At 40.1% G+C, this 18,265-nt stretch overlaps 2 protein-coding genes across 21 annotated transcripts in view; one reads left to right on the top strand and one right to left on the bottom strand.

Moving 5' to 3' along the window:
* The window catches only part of SHLD2 (shieldin complex subunit 2), a 102,198-nt gene extending 91,938 nt beyond the window's left edge, over nt 1-10,260 (bottom strand). For 2 of the 20 annotated variants that reach the window (XM_069572374.1, XM_069572365.1), the window contains exons 1-2: nt 10,029-10,095; nt 8,950-9,005 (exon numbers count right to left, since the gene is read on the bottom strand). The gene's annotated coding sequence lies outside the window, so the exon portion shown is untranslated. Of the gene's footprint in view, nt 1-8,949; nt 9,006-9,878 lie in introns of those variants that run through there. The other 18 variants (XM_069572364.1, XM_069572359.1, XM_069572370.1 and 15 more) reach the window with 16 other exon arrangements.
* Nucleotides 9,800-18,265, top strand: part of GLUD1 (glutamate dehydrogenase 1) — a 39,555-nt gene continuing 31,089 nt past the window's right edge. The window contains exon 1 of the mRNA XM_069572375.1: nt 9,800-10,885. Coding sequence (XP_069428476.1) covers nt 10,432-10,885 — 454 coding nt within the window. The 5' untranslated portion in view covers nt 9,800-10,431. The remainder of the gene's footprint in view (nt 10,886-18,265) is intronic.

The following is an 18,265-nucleotide window of genomic DNA, read 5'->3' as shown; positions in this document are numbered from 1 at the left end:
TTCTTCTCCAGAGACTGCTTAACTTACCTGTTTACATTACCAGTGTCTCAGATACCTTACTCCCTACTGCTTCGTTCATTTTTCTTTTCTGCCTTTTACTAAGGGGCAAACTCAGTATAATATACATATACTCATGGAGTCACAGAGTCGGACACAACTGAGCAACTAACACTTTCACATGCTTCAAAATAAAGTCTATGCTTCCCCTGTAACTCTTCATCACGGTCAACGGGAAGGTACTTTTTGCCTCCAGTCTATTTTTCAGTTATGACTGCTTTTATTAGCATCAGAGACATGTTGCAATTTTTAGCTTACACTTTCTTACTATTGAAAACAATTTCATATTGAAATCAAAACTGATCTAAAATTTCTAGAAAGAAAATGCTAAAGACAGAATAAAGATTTGCATTTACATGTCATCTACATAGATAAATAAGTAGAGCTGAATGGTGAGGCACCTTGAATAATAAATAATTGAATGTACTATCTTTTTTACCTATAAAGAAAACAAACAAAAAGAAATGTCAATTTAAAAAAAGAGACAGAGACATGATGAATTACATACATGTGAGCTCAAAATCCTGGCTTACAGTTAATTTTTAACAGCGCTCTTAAAAATTGTTTCTTGCATGCTATGCTTAAAGGGATAAAGATACTACCATGATATTCATGTTTACTCATAACAGGGAAAGAATCCTTAAGCAAGACTTGAGAAAACCTTTGCTGAATATTATTCAGTGACACAGTAAAACGAAAACTTAGCCAAACTAGCCAAACAGATATAACTGACATTTGATTTATTAAGGGAAAAAAAAAGGTTTTTAGAAATAAAAAGACTATAAATTCTGAAAATTTCTGGTCCTTCTCTTTGATATACTTTCTGTTACTATTTTTCTGCTTATTACACAAACACACTAGGGGAGAAAAAAAATTACCCTTTTCTGAGTATCAGTCAGAAGCATAAAAGCAAATATTAGAAAAAATTATTCTAAAAACTATGACACACAGACTTGGAAAACAATTTCAGATGCACCAAAATTACTGATCAGTTCAGTTCAGTTGCTCACTTGTGTGCGACTCTTTGTGACTCCATGGACTGCAGCACGCCAGGCTTCCCTGTACATCACCAACTCCTAGAGATTACTGCTCAAACTCATGTCTACAGAGTCGGTGATGCCATCCAATCATCTTATCCTCTGTCGTCCCCTTCTCCTCTCACCTTCAATCTTTCCCAGAATCAGGGGCTTTTCCAGTGAGTCAGTTCTTCCCATCAAGTGGCCAAAGTATTGGAGTTTCAGCTTCAGCAGCAGCCCTTCCAATGAATATTCTGGACCGATTTCCTTTAGGATTGACTAGTTGGATCTCCTTGTAGTCCAAGAGACTCTCAAGAGTCTTCTCCAACACCAGAGTTCAAAAGCATCAATTCTTCAGCACTCAGCTTTCTTTATAGTCTAACTCTCATATCCATACATGACTACTGGAAAAACCATAGGTTTGACTAGACAGACCTTTGTTGGCCAAGTAATGTCTCTGCTTTTTAATATGCTGTCTAGGTTGTTCATAACTTTTCTTCCAAGGAGCAAGCATCTTTTAATTTCATGGCTGCAGTCACCATCTGCAGTGATTTTGAAGCCCCCTCAAAAATAAAGTTTCTCACTGTTTCCATTGTTTCCTCATCTATTTGCCATGAAGTGATGGGACCAGATGACACGATCTTAGTTTCTGAATGTTGAGCTTTAAACCAACATTTTCACTCTCCACTTTCACTTTCATCAAGAGTCTTTACTTCTTCTTTGCTTTCTGACATAAGGGTGGTTATCATCTGCATATCTGAGGTTATTGATATTTCTCCCAGCAATCTTGATTCCAGCTTGTGCTTCATTTGGCCCGGCATTTCTCATGATGTACTCTGCATATAAGTTAAATAAGCAGGGTGATAATATACAGCCTTGGGAAAGTACTCCTTTCCCAATTTGGAACCAGTCTGTTGTTCCATGTCCAGTACTAACTGGTGCTTCTTGACCTGCATACAGATTTCTCAGGAGGCAGGTCAGGTGGTCTAGTATTCCCATCTCTTTCAGAATTTTCCACAGTTTGCTATAATCTACATAGTCAAAGACTTTGACATAGTCAATAAGGCAGAAGTAGATGTTATTTTAGAACTCTCTTGCCTTTCCATGATCCAACGGATGTTGGCAATTTGATCTCTGGTTCCTCTGCCTTTGCTAAATTCAGTTGGAACATCTGGAAGTTCACAGTTCATGTACCAATGAAGCCTGGCTAGGAGAATTTTGAGCATTACTTTACCAGCATGTGAGATGAGTGCAATTGTGTGGTAGTTTGAGCATTCTTTGGCATTGCCTTTCTTTGGAATTGGAATGAAAACTGACCTTTTCCAGTGCTGTGGCCACTGCTGAGTTTTCCAAATTTGCTGGCATATTGAGTACAGCACTTTCGCAGCATCATCTTTGAGGATTTGAAATAGCTCAACTGGAATTCCAAGACCTCCACTAGCTTTGTTCGTAGTGATGCTTCCTAAGGCCAACTTGACCTTGCATTCCAGGAAGTCTGGCTCTAGGCCAGTGATCACACCATCGTGGTTATCTGGGTCATGAAGATCATTTTTGTATAATTCTTCTGTGTATTCTTGCCACCTCTTCTTAGTATCTTCTGCTTCTGTTAGGTCCATTCCATTTCTGTCCTTTATTGTGCCCATCTTTGCATGAAACGTCCCCTTGGTATCTCTAATTTTCTTAAAGAGATCTCCAGTCTTTCCCATTCTATTTTCTTCCTCTGTTTCTTTGCATTGATCGCTGAGGAAGACTTTTTTATCTCTCTTTGCTGTTCTGTGGAGCTCTGCATTCAGATGGGCATATCTTTCCTTTTCTCCTTTGCTTTTGCATCTTTTCTTTCCTCAGCTATTTTGTAAGGCCTCCTCAGACAGCCATTTTGCCTTCTGCATTTCTTCTTTTTTTTTATTGTATTGGTTTTGCCATACATCAACATGAATCTGCCACGGGTGTACATGTGTCCCCCATCCTGAACCCCCCTCCCCTGCATTTCTTTTTCTTGCGGATGGTCTTGATCACTGCCTCCTGTACAATGTCACAAACCTCCGTCCATAGTTCTTCAGGTGCTGTCTATCAGATCTAATCCCTTGAATCTATTTCTCATTTCCACTGCATAATCATAAGGGATTTGATTTAGGTCATACCTGAATGGTCTAGTGGTTTTCCCTACTTTCTTCAATTTCAGTCTGAATTTTGCAATAAGGAGTTTGTGATCTGAGCCACAGTCAGCTCCCGGCCTTGTTTTTGCTGACTATATAAAGCTTCTCCATCTTTGGCTGCAAAGAATATAATCAATCTGATTTCGACCTGTCTTCAGACCTATGCTAATGATCTTTCCTTTATGGGGTATACTCTTCTCTCCGCTACACTCATCTGGGTGAATAATGAGGTACTGACAAGCACTTGTGAACTAAACCCTATAAAACTCAGTAACATGGGGACCTGATTAGAAAAAAAAAAAAGATTTTTAGCTCCTTGTTTTTAAAGCCCTTGTTAAAAAATTAAATTTGATTTTTTATATCAGCTGGTTTTATGTTATCATTTTTAATATCCAAATAGGACAATGATTTTTTTCAAATATGAACTAAACAACTCTGTAAGTAAAATTATGGTGACTACTAAATTCTTTCTCAGTTCAAATTCACTACTCATACTTAAGACACTAAAGAAGACCTGAGATGAAGAGTTTGGAAACCGATATTCTATGTAATAGGTTATTCACCACAGCACTGCTGTTACTTCAAGAAACTGGAAAGAACCTACATGACCATCAGTGAGAGACTAGTTAAAAATAATTATGGCACATTCATACAATGAAATACTATACAACATTAAAAAAAAAAAGTAAGGGGCAATCAGGCAATAAAGTAAAGCCCATCCAGATTGGAAAGGAAGAAATAAACCTATCTGTATCTGTAGATGACATGATCTTGTACACAGAAAATCCTAATGAATTCACTAAAATAATTATCAGAACTAATAAATGAGTTCAGTCAATAAATGAGACCTATATTGGTAAAAGATCAATATAGGGACTTTCCTGGTGATCCAGTGCCTATGTCTCAGCACTCCCAATGCTAGGGACCCAGGTTGGATTGCTGGTGAGGAATTAGACCTCACATGCTGAAACTAAAGACCCTGCATGCTGTAACTAAGACCCAGGGCAGCCAAATAAATATATAAATGAGTATTTTTTTAAAAAGGTCAATATATAATATTCAACTGTATTTCTGTATACTTGCAACAGATAATCTGAAAATGGAGTTAAGAAAACAATTCCAGTTATAACAGCATCAAAAAGAGTAAAATATTTATTAACAAATTTAAGAAAAGAAGCACAAAACTTAGATGCTCTGAAAAGACAAAACATGAATGAGAGAAACTTCAAAAGACTCAAATAAATTAAAAGACATGTTCATGTTCTGATTAAAATGGCACCACTCTTCAAGTTGAGCTACACATTCAACATTAAGCCAGTCAAAATTCTAGCTGGCTTCTTTGCAGAAATAAACCACCTGATCCTAAAATTCATACGAAAATTCAAGACACTAAGAAGAACCAAACAATCTTGAAAAAGAACAAAGTTGGAGTGAAATCACACTTCCTGATTTCAAAACTTACTACAAAGCTGCAGTAACCAAGACCATGTGGTACCAGCATAGGGAGAGACACATGGCCGAGCTGAAAAGAAGTAAGGAATGAAGAAATAAATCTTGACGTTTAGGTCAGTTGATTTCAATAGAATTCAAAGACAATTCAATGGAGGAAAAAAAATAGTCTTTTGTTGAACAAATAGTGCTGGGACAATTTGTTATCCACATGAGAAAGAATGAAACTGGATTTCTTCCTCACTTTTTGTACAGAAATCAACTCAAAATGTAAAAACTAAAAGTATAAAACTTTTAGAACACAGGTGCAAATCTTCCTGACTTTCGATTAGACAATCATTTGTTAGACATGACACCAAAAGCACAAGCCACGAAAGAAAGCATTTGTAAGCTGCACTTCATCAAACTTAAAACCTTTAAAAGGACAGCATCAACAAAGTGAAAAGACAAGCCCCAGAATGGAAGTAAACACTTTCAGATCATATATGTGATAAAGGATTTGCCTGTAAAATATGTAAGAGCTCTCAAAAGAAAACAAAGCGAAAATAAATCACTCTTACAAAGGGGCTTCCTTGGTGGCTCAGTGGTAGAAAGTTCACCGCACAAGAGATGCGGGTTCTATATCCAGGAAGATCCCACATGCCGCAGAGCAACTAAGTCCACGCGCCACAACTAATGAGCCAGAACTCAGTGCGCCGGAACTACTGAGCCAGCCCTCGACAGCCCTCGAGTGGCACCTACGGAGCTCATGTGCCACAGTTACTGAAGCCCACACACCCTACAGCCCGTGCTCTGCACCAAGAGAGGCCCCTGTAACAAGCCCACACACCACAGCCACAGAGTGGCCCCCCACTTGCCGCCATCAGAGAAAAGCCTGTGCAACAACCAAGACTCAGAACAGCCAAGAGTAAATTTTTTAAAACTCCAAACTCTTACAAGTCAACAATAAAAAGACAATCCAACTGAAAAGTGGAAAAAGGATGTGACTATACATCTCTCTTTAAAAATACATACAAATTGTCAGAACTGCCATATGACCCCAACAATCCCACTGCTGGGCATACACCCCAAGGAAACCAGAACTGAAATAGACATATGTACCGCAACGTTCATTGCAGCACTATTTACCATAGCTAGGACATGAAAGCAACCTAGACATCCATTGATAGATGAACGTAAAAGGAAGCAATGGAATATTACTCAGCTATAAAAAGAAATGCATCTGAGTCAGTTCTAATGAAGCGGATGAACCTGCAGCCTATTATACACAGTGAAGTAAGTCAGAAAAAGAAAGACGAATACTGTATATTAATGCATATTTATGGAATTTAGAAAGACAGTACCGACCATCTTACCTGCAGAGTAGCAAAGAAGACACAGATGTAAAGAACAGACTTTTGGACTCAGTGGGAGAAGGCGAGGGTGGGACGATTTGAGAGAATAGTATTGAAACATGCACATTACCATATGTAAAATAGATGACCAGTGCAAGTTCTATGCATGAAGCAGGGCACCCAAAGCCAGTGCTCTGGGACAACCCAGAAGGATAGGGTGGGGAGGGAGGTGGGGGTTCATGATGGCAGGGAAACACATGTATACCGACGGCCAATACATGTTGATGTATGGCAAAGACCATCACAATGTCGTAAAGCAATTATCCTGCAATAAAAATTAATTAATATATAAAATACATCTATATATATAAACTGTCAATAAGTATAATAAAAGATGCTCAACATCATTAGCCATCAAGGAAATGCAAATCAAAATCAAAATGAGTTATACCTTTAAACCAGATAATAACAGGTGTTTGGGAGAATAAAAAGAAGTTGGAATCCTCCACTGGTAGGAATTAAAATGGTCCAGCTGCTGTGAAGAGCAGCTAGGCAGCTTCCCAAAAGGTTAAACAGAGAGTTACCCTATAATTCAGCAATTCAACTCTAACAGGTGTGAACCCAAAAGAATTGAAAGTATCTGTCCACACAAAAGTCTACAAGAACATTTATCGTAGTGTTACAATAGCCAAAAAGTGGAAATAACCAAACGTCTGTCAAAGATTAATAGATTTAAAAAAGAGGGCCATAGAACTTTTTGATGGTCCAGTGGCTAAGCCTCTGTACTACCAAGGCAGGGGACCAGGGTTCAATCCTTGGTCAGGGAACTAGATCCTACATGCTGCAACTAAAGATCCCGTATGCCAAAACTAAAGGATTCCACATGGTACAACAAAAATCAAAGATCCCATGTGCCACAACCAAGACCTGGCACAGCCAAATAAAATTTTTAAGAAGATATATATATATATATATATATATATATATATACACACACACACACATATATAGACACATATATATACGAAAATGGCAACTGGCTGACTTTATTTTGGGGGGCTCCAGAATCACTGCAGATGGTGACTGCAGCCACGAAATTGAAAGACGCATACTCCTTGGAAGAAAACCTATGACCAACCTAGATAGCATATTAAAAAGCAGACACATTATTTTGCCAACAAAGGTCTGTCTAGTCAAAGCTATAGTTTTTCCAGTAGTCATGTATGGATGTGAGAGCTGGACTATAAAGAAAGCTGAGCGCTGAAGAATTGATGTTTTTGAACTCTGGTGTTGGAGAAGACTCTTAAGAGTCCCTTGGACTTTAAAGGGGGTCCAACCAGTCCATCCTAAAGGAAATCAGTCCAGAATATTCTTTGGAAGGACTGCTGCTGAAGCTGAAACTCCAATACTTTGGCCACCTGATGCGAAGAGCTGACTTATTTGAAAAGACCCTGATGCTGGGAAAGATTGAAGGCGGGAGGAGAAGGGGACGACAGAGAATAAGATGGTTGGATGGCATCACTGACTCAATGGACATGAGTTTGAGAAAACTCTGGGAGTTGGTGATGTACAGGGAAGCCTGGCATGCTGCAGTCCATGGGGTCACAAAAAGCTGGACACAACTGAGCAACTGAACTGAACTGAATATATGTGAAAGAGGGCTATAGCCATACAACGAATACTATTCAACCATTAAAAAAATGAAATATTGATACATGCTACAATAGGTATGAATCTTTAAAACATACATGAAATGAAAGAAGCCAGTCACAAAGGACCACATATTGACTGCATGATTCCATTTAAACAAAATGTCCAGAATAGACAAATCTAAGACAGTATATATTACCTTTTCTAATTAAATTATTTTTGAAAACAACCATGTTGTTCCTGTATTTATATGCTATGTCTTTCTAAATCCTAAAATAATTCTTCTAAAATAATTTTTAAAGCACTTGAAAGCACAAAAGCATGCTATGAATCAAAGAGAAAAGGCCTGGAATTTTGAAACAGCTAAGGAAAATGCATAAAGGCAGAAAATGAACTGTCTTTATTGAATGTTATCAAATGACCAAAATTCCTTTCAAGTTAAATTCAAGTCTTCCTTTGAACTGAAAATTATTATCAATAATTAAGCTTTAATTTGCAAAATATCTGTATATTTTATAAAGGCAATCATCAGTGTAAAGCTGAAACTTACTAGATTTACATCACAGTAAATAATTTTAAACTAAATACAACACATAATTGAAATATTTCTTGGAATACTAGAAATGGCAGAACTTGGAGTCAGATATATAGTTTGAATTTTAGTCTGCTATTTATCATCTAGGTGATCAGCTATTTACTTGGTCTCTGCAAGCCTCAGTTCCGCCTCCTGTTAAAATCAAGAATTATAATACCTACTTCAGTATGAAAAGAAGCATTCCAACTACTTACTAAATGGGAAGGTGAGGAGAGGAGTAGTGTTTGATTTCACTCTTTTTTAAAAAAATCTATCTTTACCGTTTGAATTTTTTGTACAACTTGTACATAATTTAAAAACATAACAAAGATTCTAAATACTTAAAAATCGACTTTAGGAGGTTCTTTTAGAGATATTTCATAAGACATCGACACATAGCACACTCAGTTAAATTTCCTCACTCCTTCCATTGCCTCTCTATTAATAACTTCTTGAATTCAGGTGAACAAAACTTGGAAGAAGAAAAGTTAAACATTTATTTTTCTGAAGGCTGTCGTTATCAAGAAGGAGATAGAGAAGTGCAATAAAACTAAGCTTTTAAAACACTTTCTTCAAACCATACCTAAGAATTTAATCTGAATTTCCATGTTTACTGATTCTAATCATTTTATTCTGATACTTTTTAAGGTTTTTGGTTGTTGTTGTTTTTGCAATATACAATAACACTATCCAGTGAAAAGGAAACTTGATACCTTAATCCTTTGACCAACAAGACAAATTCAGGATTCAGTCCAGAGAACAGTTACCACTGAAAACACAATACAAATATAAATGACTATTAACTGTCTAGCAAATAAGATAAAACATAAGCTCCACCTTTTTTTGTTTTGACAGTACACTGAATAGATGAAAGTAATTTAATTGATCTAGGTTGTCACCTTATACTTCACAGAAAATTGTAAGAATTAAAACATTCTCTTCTGAATAAAGTGAACGTCAGGAGGCAAAGTCGTTTTGCAGGTCAAAAAGGTACTATTTTAAAATCACCAACCTACACTGGAACCACTTAAGTTGGTAATGTGGCCTTTGATAGCTTGTCTTAAAAACTGAGTCATCAGACTTTTACAAGCATCTAACTGTACCCATAGAAGTCTATTAACTAGCATTTCTCATCAAGTTTGTGTAAGTACATAATTAAACCCTGATGTCTTTTAACCTTTACAAATTCTATTCTGGACTATTAGTACATTTACTACTGAGAAAGAATATCCTGGAGTATTATTGCAGTTCTATAGTGTTGTTTTTTAACTATTTCGAGAGCGTATCTCTGAAATGCGGAAACACTCAGTAAATTTCAGAAAGATACAACAACGATTCACATAACTATCTCAACATCACGCAGTGGTTGAATGGGACAAAATCTAAAACTTAAAGCGGTGAAAGCCAATAAACAAGGGAGTCCCCAGCTCCCAAGCCTTCTCCTTTCCATTTCTTGCAAGACACTTTAAAACTCCAACTCCAAAGACCAAAGTGCGTCTCAGTCCCAGCGGATAAAGACAAGCTCTTAGCCCGACCTCCAAACGGTGCTTCTCGCTGCCACCCGAAGACAGGCGCAGGGGTGACAGGATGGCCGCCCCGCCCGAGAGCGCGCGGGCGGAAAGGAGGGACACCCATGACTCACCCACCCTGGGCCCACCGCCAGGCCGCCCGCGGGCTTGGGACCGGACTCTCAGCGCCCCCACGAGGCGGGTAGGCCTCTTCCACGGAGGGCCCCCCGCCCCCGCCCGCAGTTAAAACCCCTCCCCGGGAGAGGCCCGGGCTGCGCACAGACCTGCGGCTCCAGCTCTTCCCCGCAGATCCCAGCCCTGTGCGGGAGCCCTGGCCCCGCCCCCCGCCCTGCGAGCATGCGCGTCCGGCCCGACCGCGACTGCGCGCCCCCGAGCGTGCCCGCCGGCTCACGCCGCCGCCGGGGAGGCCGGGCGAGGCCGCGGCGGAGGCGGAGGCCCGGCTCCCTGGGCGGTGCGCGCCCCCCGCCCTGCCATTCACAGGCGACATTGGCCCGTGGCACCCAGAGTCCGTCCTCCCCGTTAGGCGGCTAGCGCCGGAGGGGAGGGGATAGCCAGGAAGGCAGGAAGCTGTGGCTTAAAAGGGCAGCCCGCGCCGGGCCCGTCCTCCCTCCGTCCGTCTCCGGGCCTGTGAGCGCGCCTCTCCTCCGTGGCCTCCGTCCCGCCGCCATGTACCGGTGCCTGGGTGAAGCGCTGCTGCTGTCCCGCGTCGGGCCCGCCGCCCTGGGCTCCGCGGCTGCCGACTCGGCCGTGCTGCTGGGCCGGGCCCGCGGGCAGGCTGCCGCAGCCGTCGCCGCCCCGCAGCCAGGGCCCGTGCCTCCCGCTCGGCGACACTACAGCGAGGCGGCGGCCGACCGCGAGGACGACCCCAACTTCTTCAAGATGGTGGAGGGCTTCTTTGACCGCGGTGCCAGCATCGTGGAGGACAAGCTGGTGGAGGACCTCAAGACCCGGGAGACCGAGGAGCAGAAGCGGAACCGGGTGCGTGGCATCCTGCGGATCATCAAGCCCTGCAACCATGTGCTGAGCCTGTCCTTCCCCATCCGGCGCGACGACGGCTCCTGGGAAGTCATCGAGGGCTACCGGGCCCAGCACAGCCAGCACCGCACGCCCTGCAAGGGAGGTGAGCCCCTTGTGTCCTGCCCCGCCCCGCCTGGCCTGCAGCCTCGGGGGTTCACCGCTCAGCCCAGCCCGGGCTGGTACCGTCGCCCTCGCACGCTGTCCCCGTTCCCCCAAGTCCCGGCCTCAGCCGTGTCAGGCTCCGATGGATAGTGAATTTTCTGCTCCATCACCACCCCGTAGTTGGTCCTCCCCCCGCGAGCTTGATGCTGTATGCAGAAGACACTACATTGCTCTTTTGATCCTAGGCACTGTGACAAACAGTGTGGGTCTTGACGAAGAGCACTTGTAGAAAAGAAAATGACAGCCCCATCTGTCTGCCTCTGCAAGATTTTGTGATCTTCTATGACTCAAGCGAATGCAAAGCATGAAATAATTGTTCTCAGATTTTTTCACTCTCACAGTAGTGACAGATGATACAGGAACATAACAAAATGAATCGAAATCTACAGTTTTACTAACTAAATGAATTTATTAATTATAGTCGATCTCTTAAATTATTTTCCTGCTGTGGCAGCTTTGCGCACACACACAAAATGGTCATACATGAACAGTGTAACATCAGACAAACACCGAGGGTAGATCTGAAGGGTGTAGACTGCAAGACCGCCTGCCAGCCAATGGAATGAAGTAGCTGTGGGGGTGTGTACTGGTCCAGGCTAGCACCACATTTGAGTTTGAGGGGGGAAAGTACTTGAAGAAAGGGGTTGAATCGGCTAGAATTTGATAGTCACCAGATTTGTAGTAGTTCTTGAATGTCTGTAGATTTGGCTTCTGCAGTCAGATTGCTTTTTTTGAGCAAAAAAAAAAAAAAAACAGGCTCCCCTCTCTTTTTTACTCCTTAAAATCGCACAGTGCATTTTTAATCGTGCTTAACAGTGGCAAAACCACTTTTTTCTACTAAAAAAATGTGTAGAATAAAGAACTCGGGGAGGTAGAATCCAGCTGGGGATTGCCTAATAAGCACAGAGGATGTTGGGCTGGACCCTTTGTCTGAGTAAATCAGGTCCAGTGTTCTGTTAATACTGGCTGACTTCTAAGGATGAGTTTTAGAAATCTCTCTAGGAGGAAAGTTTGCGCTCTGCTGGCATTCTTAGCCCAGGAACAAAGGTTGCTTCAGACTGCTTAATGATTTACTTTTACTTCTTGCTAAATTTGCATTGACCCCACCCACTTCTAGGACTTAACCTTTAGAGCTTAATTATCCTCTAGCTCTCAATTTCCTCTTTTAAAACCAACTTTTGAACTTCTTTGATCTCTGATTTCCCATTGCAGCCCCAATACTATATAAAACACACTCTGTCCATCTACATCGCCTGCCTTCTTTCTGTCCACTCCCTTATTCTCAAAACCAGCAATTCCCATTCCGGCTCCCTAGAGAAGCAAAGATGTTAGAAGAGGCCAAGTTAGCAAATATTAAACTGTAGTTGCTTCTGAAGAGTGGACATCACGTTTATGTGCCTTGTTGACGTTATTTTCCAGTTGCTTAAGAGAGACGCAGCTAAGCCAGTATATTTGTTTTCCTGCAGGATCTTAGTCCATTTCTTTGAAGTACTTTATATTCTGTTTCTTTATGCCATGTCCTCCTATGATGAGTCACAGCTCCACAAACTCACGAAAGCAACTGAAGTTTGCCCTAGTTTGTTAGTCCTCTTCATCTTGCCATAGTTTTTAATACCAAAACATGAATAAATGGCATCAGCTATAGAAAGCACTGTTACTGTAGCACTTGTTTCTACTAGGTTCTAGTAACTGGAATGTTAAGATACAATTCTCTGTTCTTTTTATCCTGTTTACAAGAAGGTTTGCTCCTGAAAGCACTGCTAAATCCCAGCATATAAACAGAAACTGGATTGCACCTAATAAGCAGTAGCAAACATTGCAGGATAATACAAAAGAAAATCAGCGTGTATAAACTGATGAGTATATTATCTTAAGGAATACAGAGGGAGCGGGATTGGGAAGGATTATGTAGCTATGAAGGCTCTTCAACATATTTTAGATTGCTTAAGATAATGAACAGGATACTAAATAGATGATTTGCAAAACAGGTGCTATAGACATCCATACTTTGCTTTCATGACACTCTGGAATCTTCCTAGCCGTTTATCATCCCCATCTTATTGCAGAGAATGTATATTCCAAGAAGGACTTATTTTCACTGGGTTTTTCTTTTTCACTTCTAACTAAATACTACAAGGAAGTTGTTAACTATTTTTAGAAATACAACATGTATTAGGTGATTGAGACTTTTTAAATGCTTTGGATTAGCCATGTGAATTTACCCTCCTAAGCACGCTTCTCTCCCCGTCTTCACTCAACTGCCTTCTCAACCAGCTTGTTTGAGTTGGGGAGGACCCTTGTCTGCTCTAAATCATTGTTCTCTCCAATCCTCAGCTTTCTAATCTTTCTTCAAGAGCAACCTTACACCTGAGTTTTCCAACATAAAATTCTTAAGGTTGAAACAAAACAGCAATCTAATTTATAATCTCTGTAAGGGAAACAGGTAGTTTTAAGAACTGAGGGTAGCTAATGTGTACCAAGTAAATATTTAATAATACAAATGTTTTTATGCTTCTCTTTTCCCACATACCATGTTTAAAGGAAGCCAGTAGGTTTGCATCTGTTAAGGATTTGCAAAAGAGTGTGCTTCATGCTCTGACGGAAAGTTTCAAGAGAGGCCTGAGATATTTTCAGCAAAGATTAATCTTGTGTAATTCGCTTTGAGAAGACTCTTTCTAACGTGCTGAAAACATTATCAGTGATTATTCCTATTAACTTTCTCAGAATAAACCCTCTGTGTTTTATTGGCTATGGTTCTACCTGAGATTAATGTACCTTTTTAGGAGAAAAATCATTTAACTCATTGGAGAGAAGCAGAGAGATTGATGAGAGCAGTTCATCGATGCAAGAGTCAATTTGTTTTCTCTCCTCTCCAGTCCTCCCATCCCCCATTCCCTTTTAGTCCTCAGGCTAAAAATGTTGAGTCCAAATTCCTGTGACTGACTTTTCCTCTCCGAACTTTCTAAAATTATCATTTAAATAAAGCTGATGTAATTCTGATGCATTGTCTTATTTAGCTGCAAATGTCGGCACCCAAAAAAAGTGTATATTAACCCATTGACTGACTTTTTAAGAACCAAAATGCAAAAAAGCAACAGTAGGAGGTAGATGGTCTTTGTTGTTGTCTTTGGGCAGCTGAATGTCGGGGGTGGGGCAGGGAAGCCCGATAAGGGTTGGAGTTAATACAGTATTGAAGCCCCCTTCAGCCTTTGGGATCTGATTTTGTGGTAAATAGTAGTACTTCGGGGAAAACTGTAGAAAGTACTGATACTGTTTCAAAATGAGACTTCCTCTGCTTACACTGAAAAAAAAAAATGTTTCAGATTTATTTCTCTTAAGCTGAATTGACAATGGTCAAAACATAGGTAAGTTTGAATAAATTCACACCGTGTAGTATGTTTAGAGTGAGTCTGTGTCTATACATTTAACTCAGTCTGAAAGGTCATTCAGAGCACAGGTAGCTTATATGTCTTCTGCCCTCTAGCCTTTAGCCCTGTGGTAGTAGCCCTGTTGTTCTTTTTAATATTGTTTAGTTAAATATGAATTGGTGTTGCTGTTATAAGAGTCTTTTTTATTTCATGGAGCCAGATGCTTTCCCCGGAAATACTAGGGAATGAAAAGCCCTGATAATGGAGGAGACCCATACAAGAGACCTGATTGTCCTTCCGTCTTCCTGTCGCTTGGTGTGAATTCCTCTGGCTAGTTTGCTTTGGCAGTAAAAACCCTATATGCAGAAAGACAAACACTTACTACTTACTCATTATGCAAAGGACACGTTGCAGGAATTGGGGCATCAAAAATTTGAGGACAAACATCAATAGTATGTATCAAACTCCAGTAAAACTGACATGTAAATTGCTACGTGTAGAGAATTACGTAGACTTTATAACTTATATAGTGGGAAGAAATTGGCTTTAGCGCTGTTGGTGATAATTTAGATTGCTTAATAAAATTGTTTCTTTTCCAGTTATGTTAAAGATAACTGAGGAATAAAGCCTAAAATATCAACTTCTGGATGTTGAAAATTCCTAGGCTATATAGTCTCTGACATGAGACTTTTTTTTTCTGATTATTTTGCATAATAATTAGATTGTTATAAATAATGAAGGGAAAAACCTTTAAATAGCACTTTAATGAAGCATGTTGATTCATAAATGGGCCCATAACTGCTCCACCCTACAAATCCCTGTTAAAATACAAATGTTCTAATAATCTGTGAACATTTGTGAATAATTGTGAATAATTTTTGTGAATGTTTGTGAAAGTTATAAAATGAAGCAGCTCTATTCCCAGTCCTTTCCTACAAGATAACCGTGAACAGTCTTCATACCACAACTGTTCTCTAAAACTGACCTAGCTATCCAGATGAATCAATGTTTTCGCCTTTCCAGAGGCAGAAATTAATGCAGATTACAGTACACACTATCAAAACTGAAGTGTTAATACTACTAATAAAGGCAGGAAAGGTTTTCTGAAGGGCAAGAAGACAGTCTGGGAGAGGGCTGCTCAGAATATTTCTGATTACCTTTCAAAAGGCAACTGTACCTGGGAGAGTCTGCTTTCACAAAGGTCAGCTGGCAAAACAAGGGGCTAGATAACATTTGTTGAGTCTTACACCATTCATTTCGCTAAGAGCGTTTCATACATCACTGCTTTGATTCCTCAAAACCACCTCATGAATGCACTGTTGACCCAGATTTCCTGATGCAGATACCAAGGTGAAAGAATGTCTTCTTTGGGGAGGGGTTCACGGCAGTAAGTAGTAGGCTTCAGTTCAGGTTCTAGCCATGTGATTCCGGCACCCACCTTCTGAGTCTTTACTGTGTGGGTTTATTCATGTAAAAAGTTAAAAATTGAATCATGTAAGAGTTAATCAAAATTTGTTACTAGTCAGTGCAATAATTTTTAAAATAGCTTTCTTCTGGGTGTCTCTTCTATAAACTAAGCAGACTTGATCGTGAATCACTATTACTTCTCTTGACTGTTCCTGGTGAAAGTCTCTCGGACCCTCTACTTTTGCTGAATTGCTTCTTGGCTAGTTGAAAATGTGAAAGATGACACAAATGAAAATTATAAAGGTTGATTTTCCTTTCCTAAAAAGCGTTAGCTGTTCAGTCGTGTCCGACTCTGCAGCCCCATGGACAGTAGTCCACCGGGCTCCTCTGTGCATGGAATTCTCCAGGCAAGAATTCTGGAGTGGTTAGCCATTCCCTTCTCCAAGGGATCTTCCCAACCCAGGGATGGAACCCTGGTCTCCTGCATTGCAGGCGGATTCTAGTGACACAGTTGAAAGCACTCTAAATAATATGTTGCTGCAGTAGGAGTTCAAGGAAGATGCCAGAGAAAAACTGTCTAGAGGTAGGTAAAGCGGGATAGGACTTAGATTGGAAAAACGTCATTTCAGATAAAGAGATGTCAAAGAGGAGGTGACCATAGGTCTAGCAGGAGGCAGGACTGTGTGTATTGGGGCCGTGAGGACAGACTGTGTTTGTCAATAGTGAAAAATAGGGTTTTATAGCATAAATATTCATTTGATTACTAATACAGAACTTTTAAAACCCGTGTAGTTTCCTGAGTGATAGGGGTTCTGAGCGTGCCCATTGTGTCAATATTTGGCCTTCGACTCTGGTTGCTAACACAGCCCCTGAAATCCTTGTAATTTCCAGAGTTATGGGGGTTGGCAGGAGCATCCTATACAGAGTTCCTAAAGCCCTTAGAATTTCCTGGGTGAATAAGAGCACCTTTTGTTCTGATGAACCAATTATTGGCTCCTTGATAACTTCGGGATTCCCCTGCAGGTAGGGTGCATGTAATGGAGAGTCAAAGATAACTTGGTTGGTTTTCTCCTGTGAGACACTGATAGAAAAATTGGTATTAGGGAAAGAAGTGTTACGAGGAAAGAGGATTGGACTTTGAAAATAAAGGAAATCTGGTGTAAAATGGTCCTTAGGAAAAAACACAGGCATGTATTTTTCTCAGCTTTATCCTTGCAAAGTATAGTCTCTCTGGCACCTGTCCCTACCTTGCCTCCAATATCCCCATAATTCTCTTCCTCTCTTAAGATCCCTCTCAGATATCTCCTAGACTTGTAAATAATAGATATGAAACTAGATATCTGAAAATGTGAGCCTTTACCTCTTTGAACATTTTTATAACAAATTGTCTTTTTTACTAAATGTTACCTACTGTATATTTACAAGTCTTACTAGCATCATTCCCAAGACATATTTGGTATGAAGGTGTGACTAAGTTTAGTATTATTATCAGAGTAAGGAATCAATAAAACAAAAATTAACAGAATCTTCCCTCCCCCCCTTAATGCATATTCTTTCCTCCATCCGTTGGGCAGTAAGTTAAATACTTAAGCATAAAACAGAGCTATATGTTCTATAGATATGTATGTACATAAATGCAGGGAAATGACTTGGAAGGATACATATACATTTAAGTTGCTAAGAATATTCACCCCTAGAGAATGAGGTCATAAGTGGTAATCAGGAGACATCTGCTTTTCCGTATTTGAATTTTGATGAAGACAGGCATATATGTTATATAATTTTGAAATTTCAATGGAAAGAAATACATTTTCCATTCCATTTTTTTCAGCATCTGTTAGACATTCACTTCCAGAAGGCAAATTTTGATAATAGGTTAAAACTGTGAAGTGTTCGCTGCCTTCTTACATGGATACTTTCAAAAGCAGTCCTTAGCTCCTGAAGTAAATACTCCTTCCTGAGGCTGAAGGAATTTTTGTGAGACTTTGAGTATTTTATATGGCCATTACTTGCTGCTGGGTAGGTACTGGTTTCTCACTGCTTCTTTGCCTTCTCTCCTCATTTTAAATTAAGTTATGTTCTTTCATTGCGAATTAGGGGACTATGTTATTGAGAAAATAGGTTCTAATGAGTAAATGGCAAGTGTGGTAGTGCGTGAACATTAGTAAGAGTTGTAAGTCCTCTTTGCCTTTATAGGTTTCTATTTTTGTGGCAGAACTCTTGGTTATTGAGTATAGTTTCTGAAAAGACAAAATACAGATGGGAATCGAATTTCTAATCCATAAATCAAACCCTATTAAAAGATCCAGGTTCAAGTGACATTTAAAACCATTTGAATTTACATGAATGTATTATTTAGTTAATGATTCATCATAAAAAAACAAAGCTTCCTCAGTCGCTAAGAGCTTTTTGTATGTTTTGATTTTGAGTCAGCTAGGAAAAGGAAGAAAAATTCAAGCTACTCGGCAGTGGTTTTCACTGCATCTTTTTCAGCGTAATCAGCTGGTGTGTTTTCTTTATCACCATAGCAACGTAGCCAGTTTTTG

The sequence above is a fragment of the Ovis canadensis genome, chromosome 25 (genome assembly GCF_042477335.2).
Source record: "Ovis canadensis isolate MfBH-ARS-UI-01 breed Bighorn chromosome 25, ARS-UI_OviCan_v2, whole genome shotgun sequence".
In the NCBI taxonomy this organism is placed as follows: Eukaryota; Metazoa; Chordata; class Mammalia; order Artiodactyla; family Bovidae; genus Ovis; species Ovis canadensis.
Note: the sequence above shows the minus strand (reverse complement) of the source record. Positions and strands in the feature narration are given on the sequence as shown.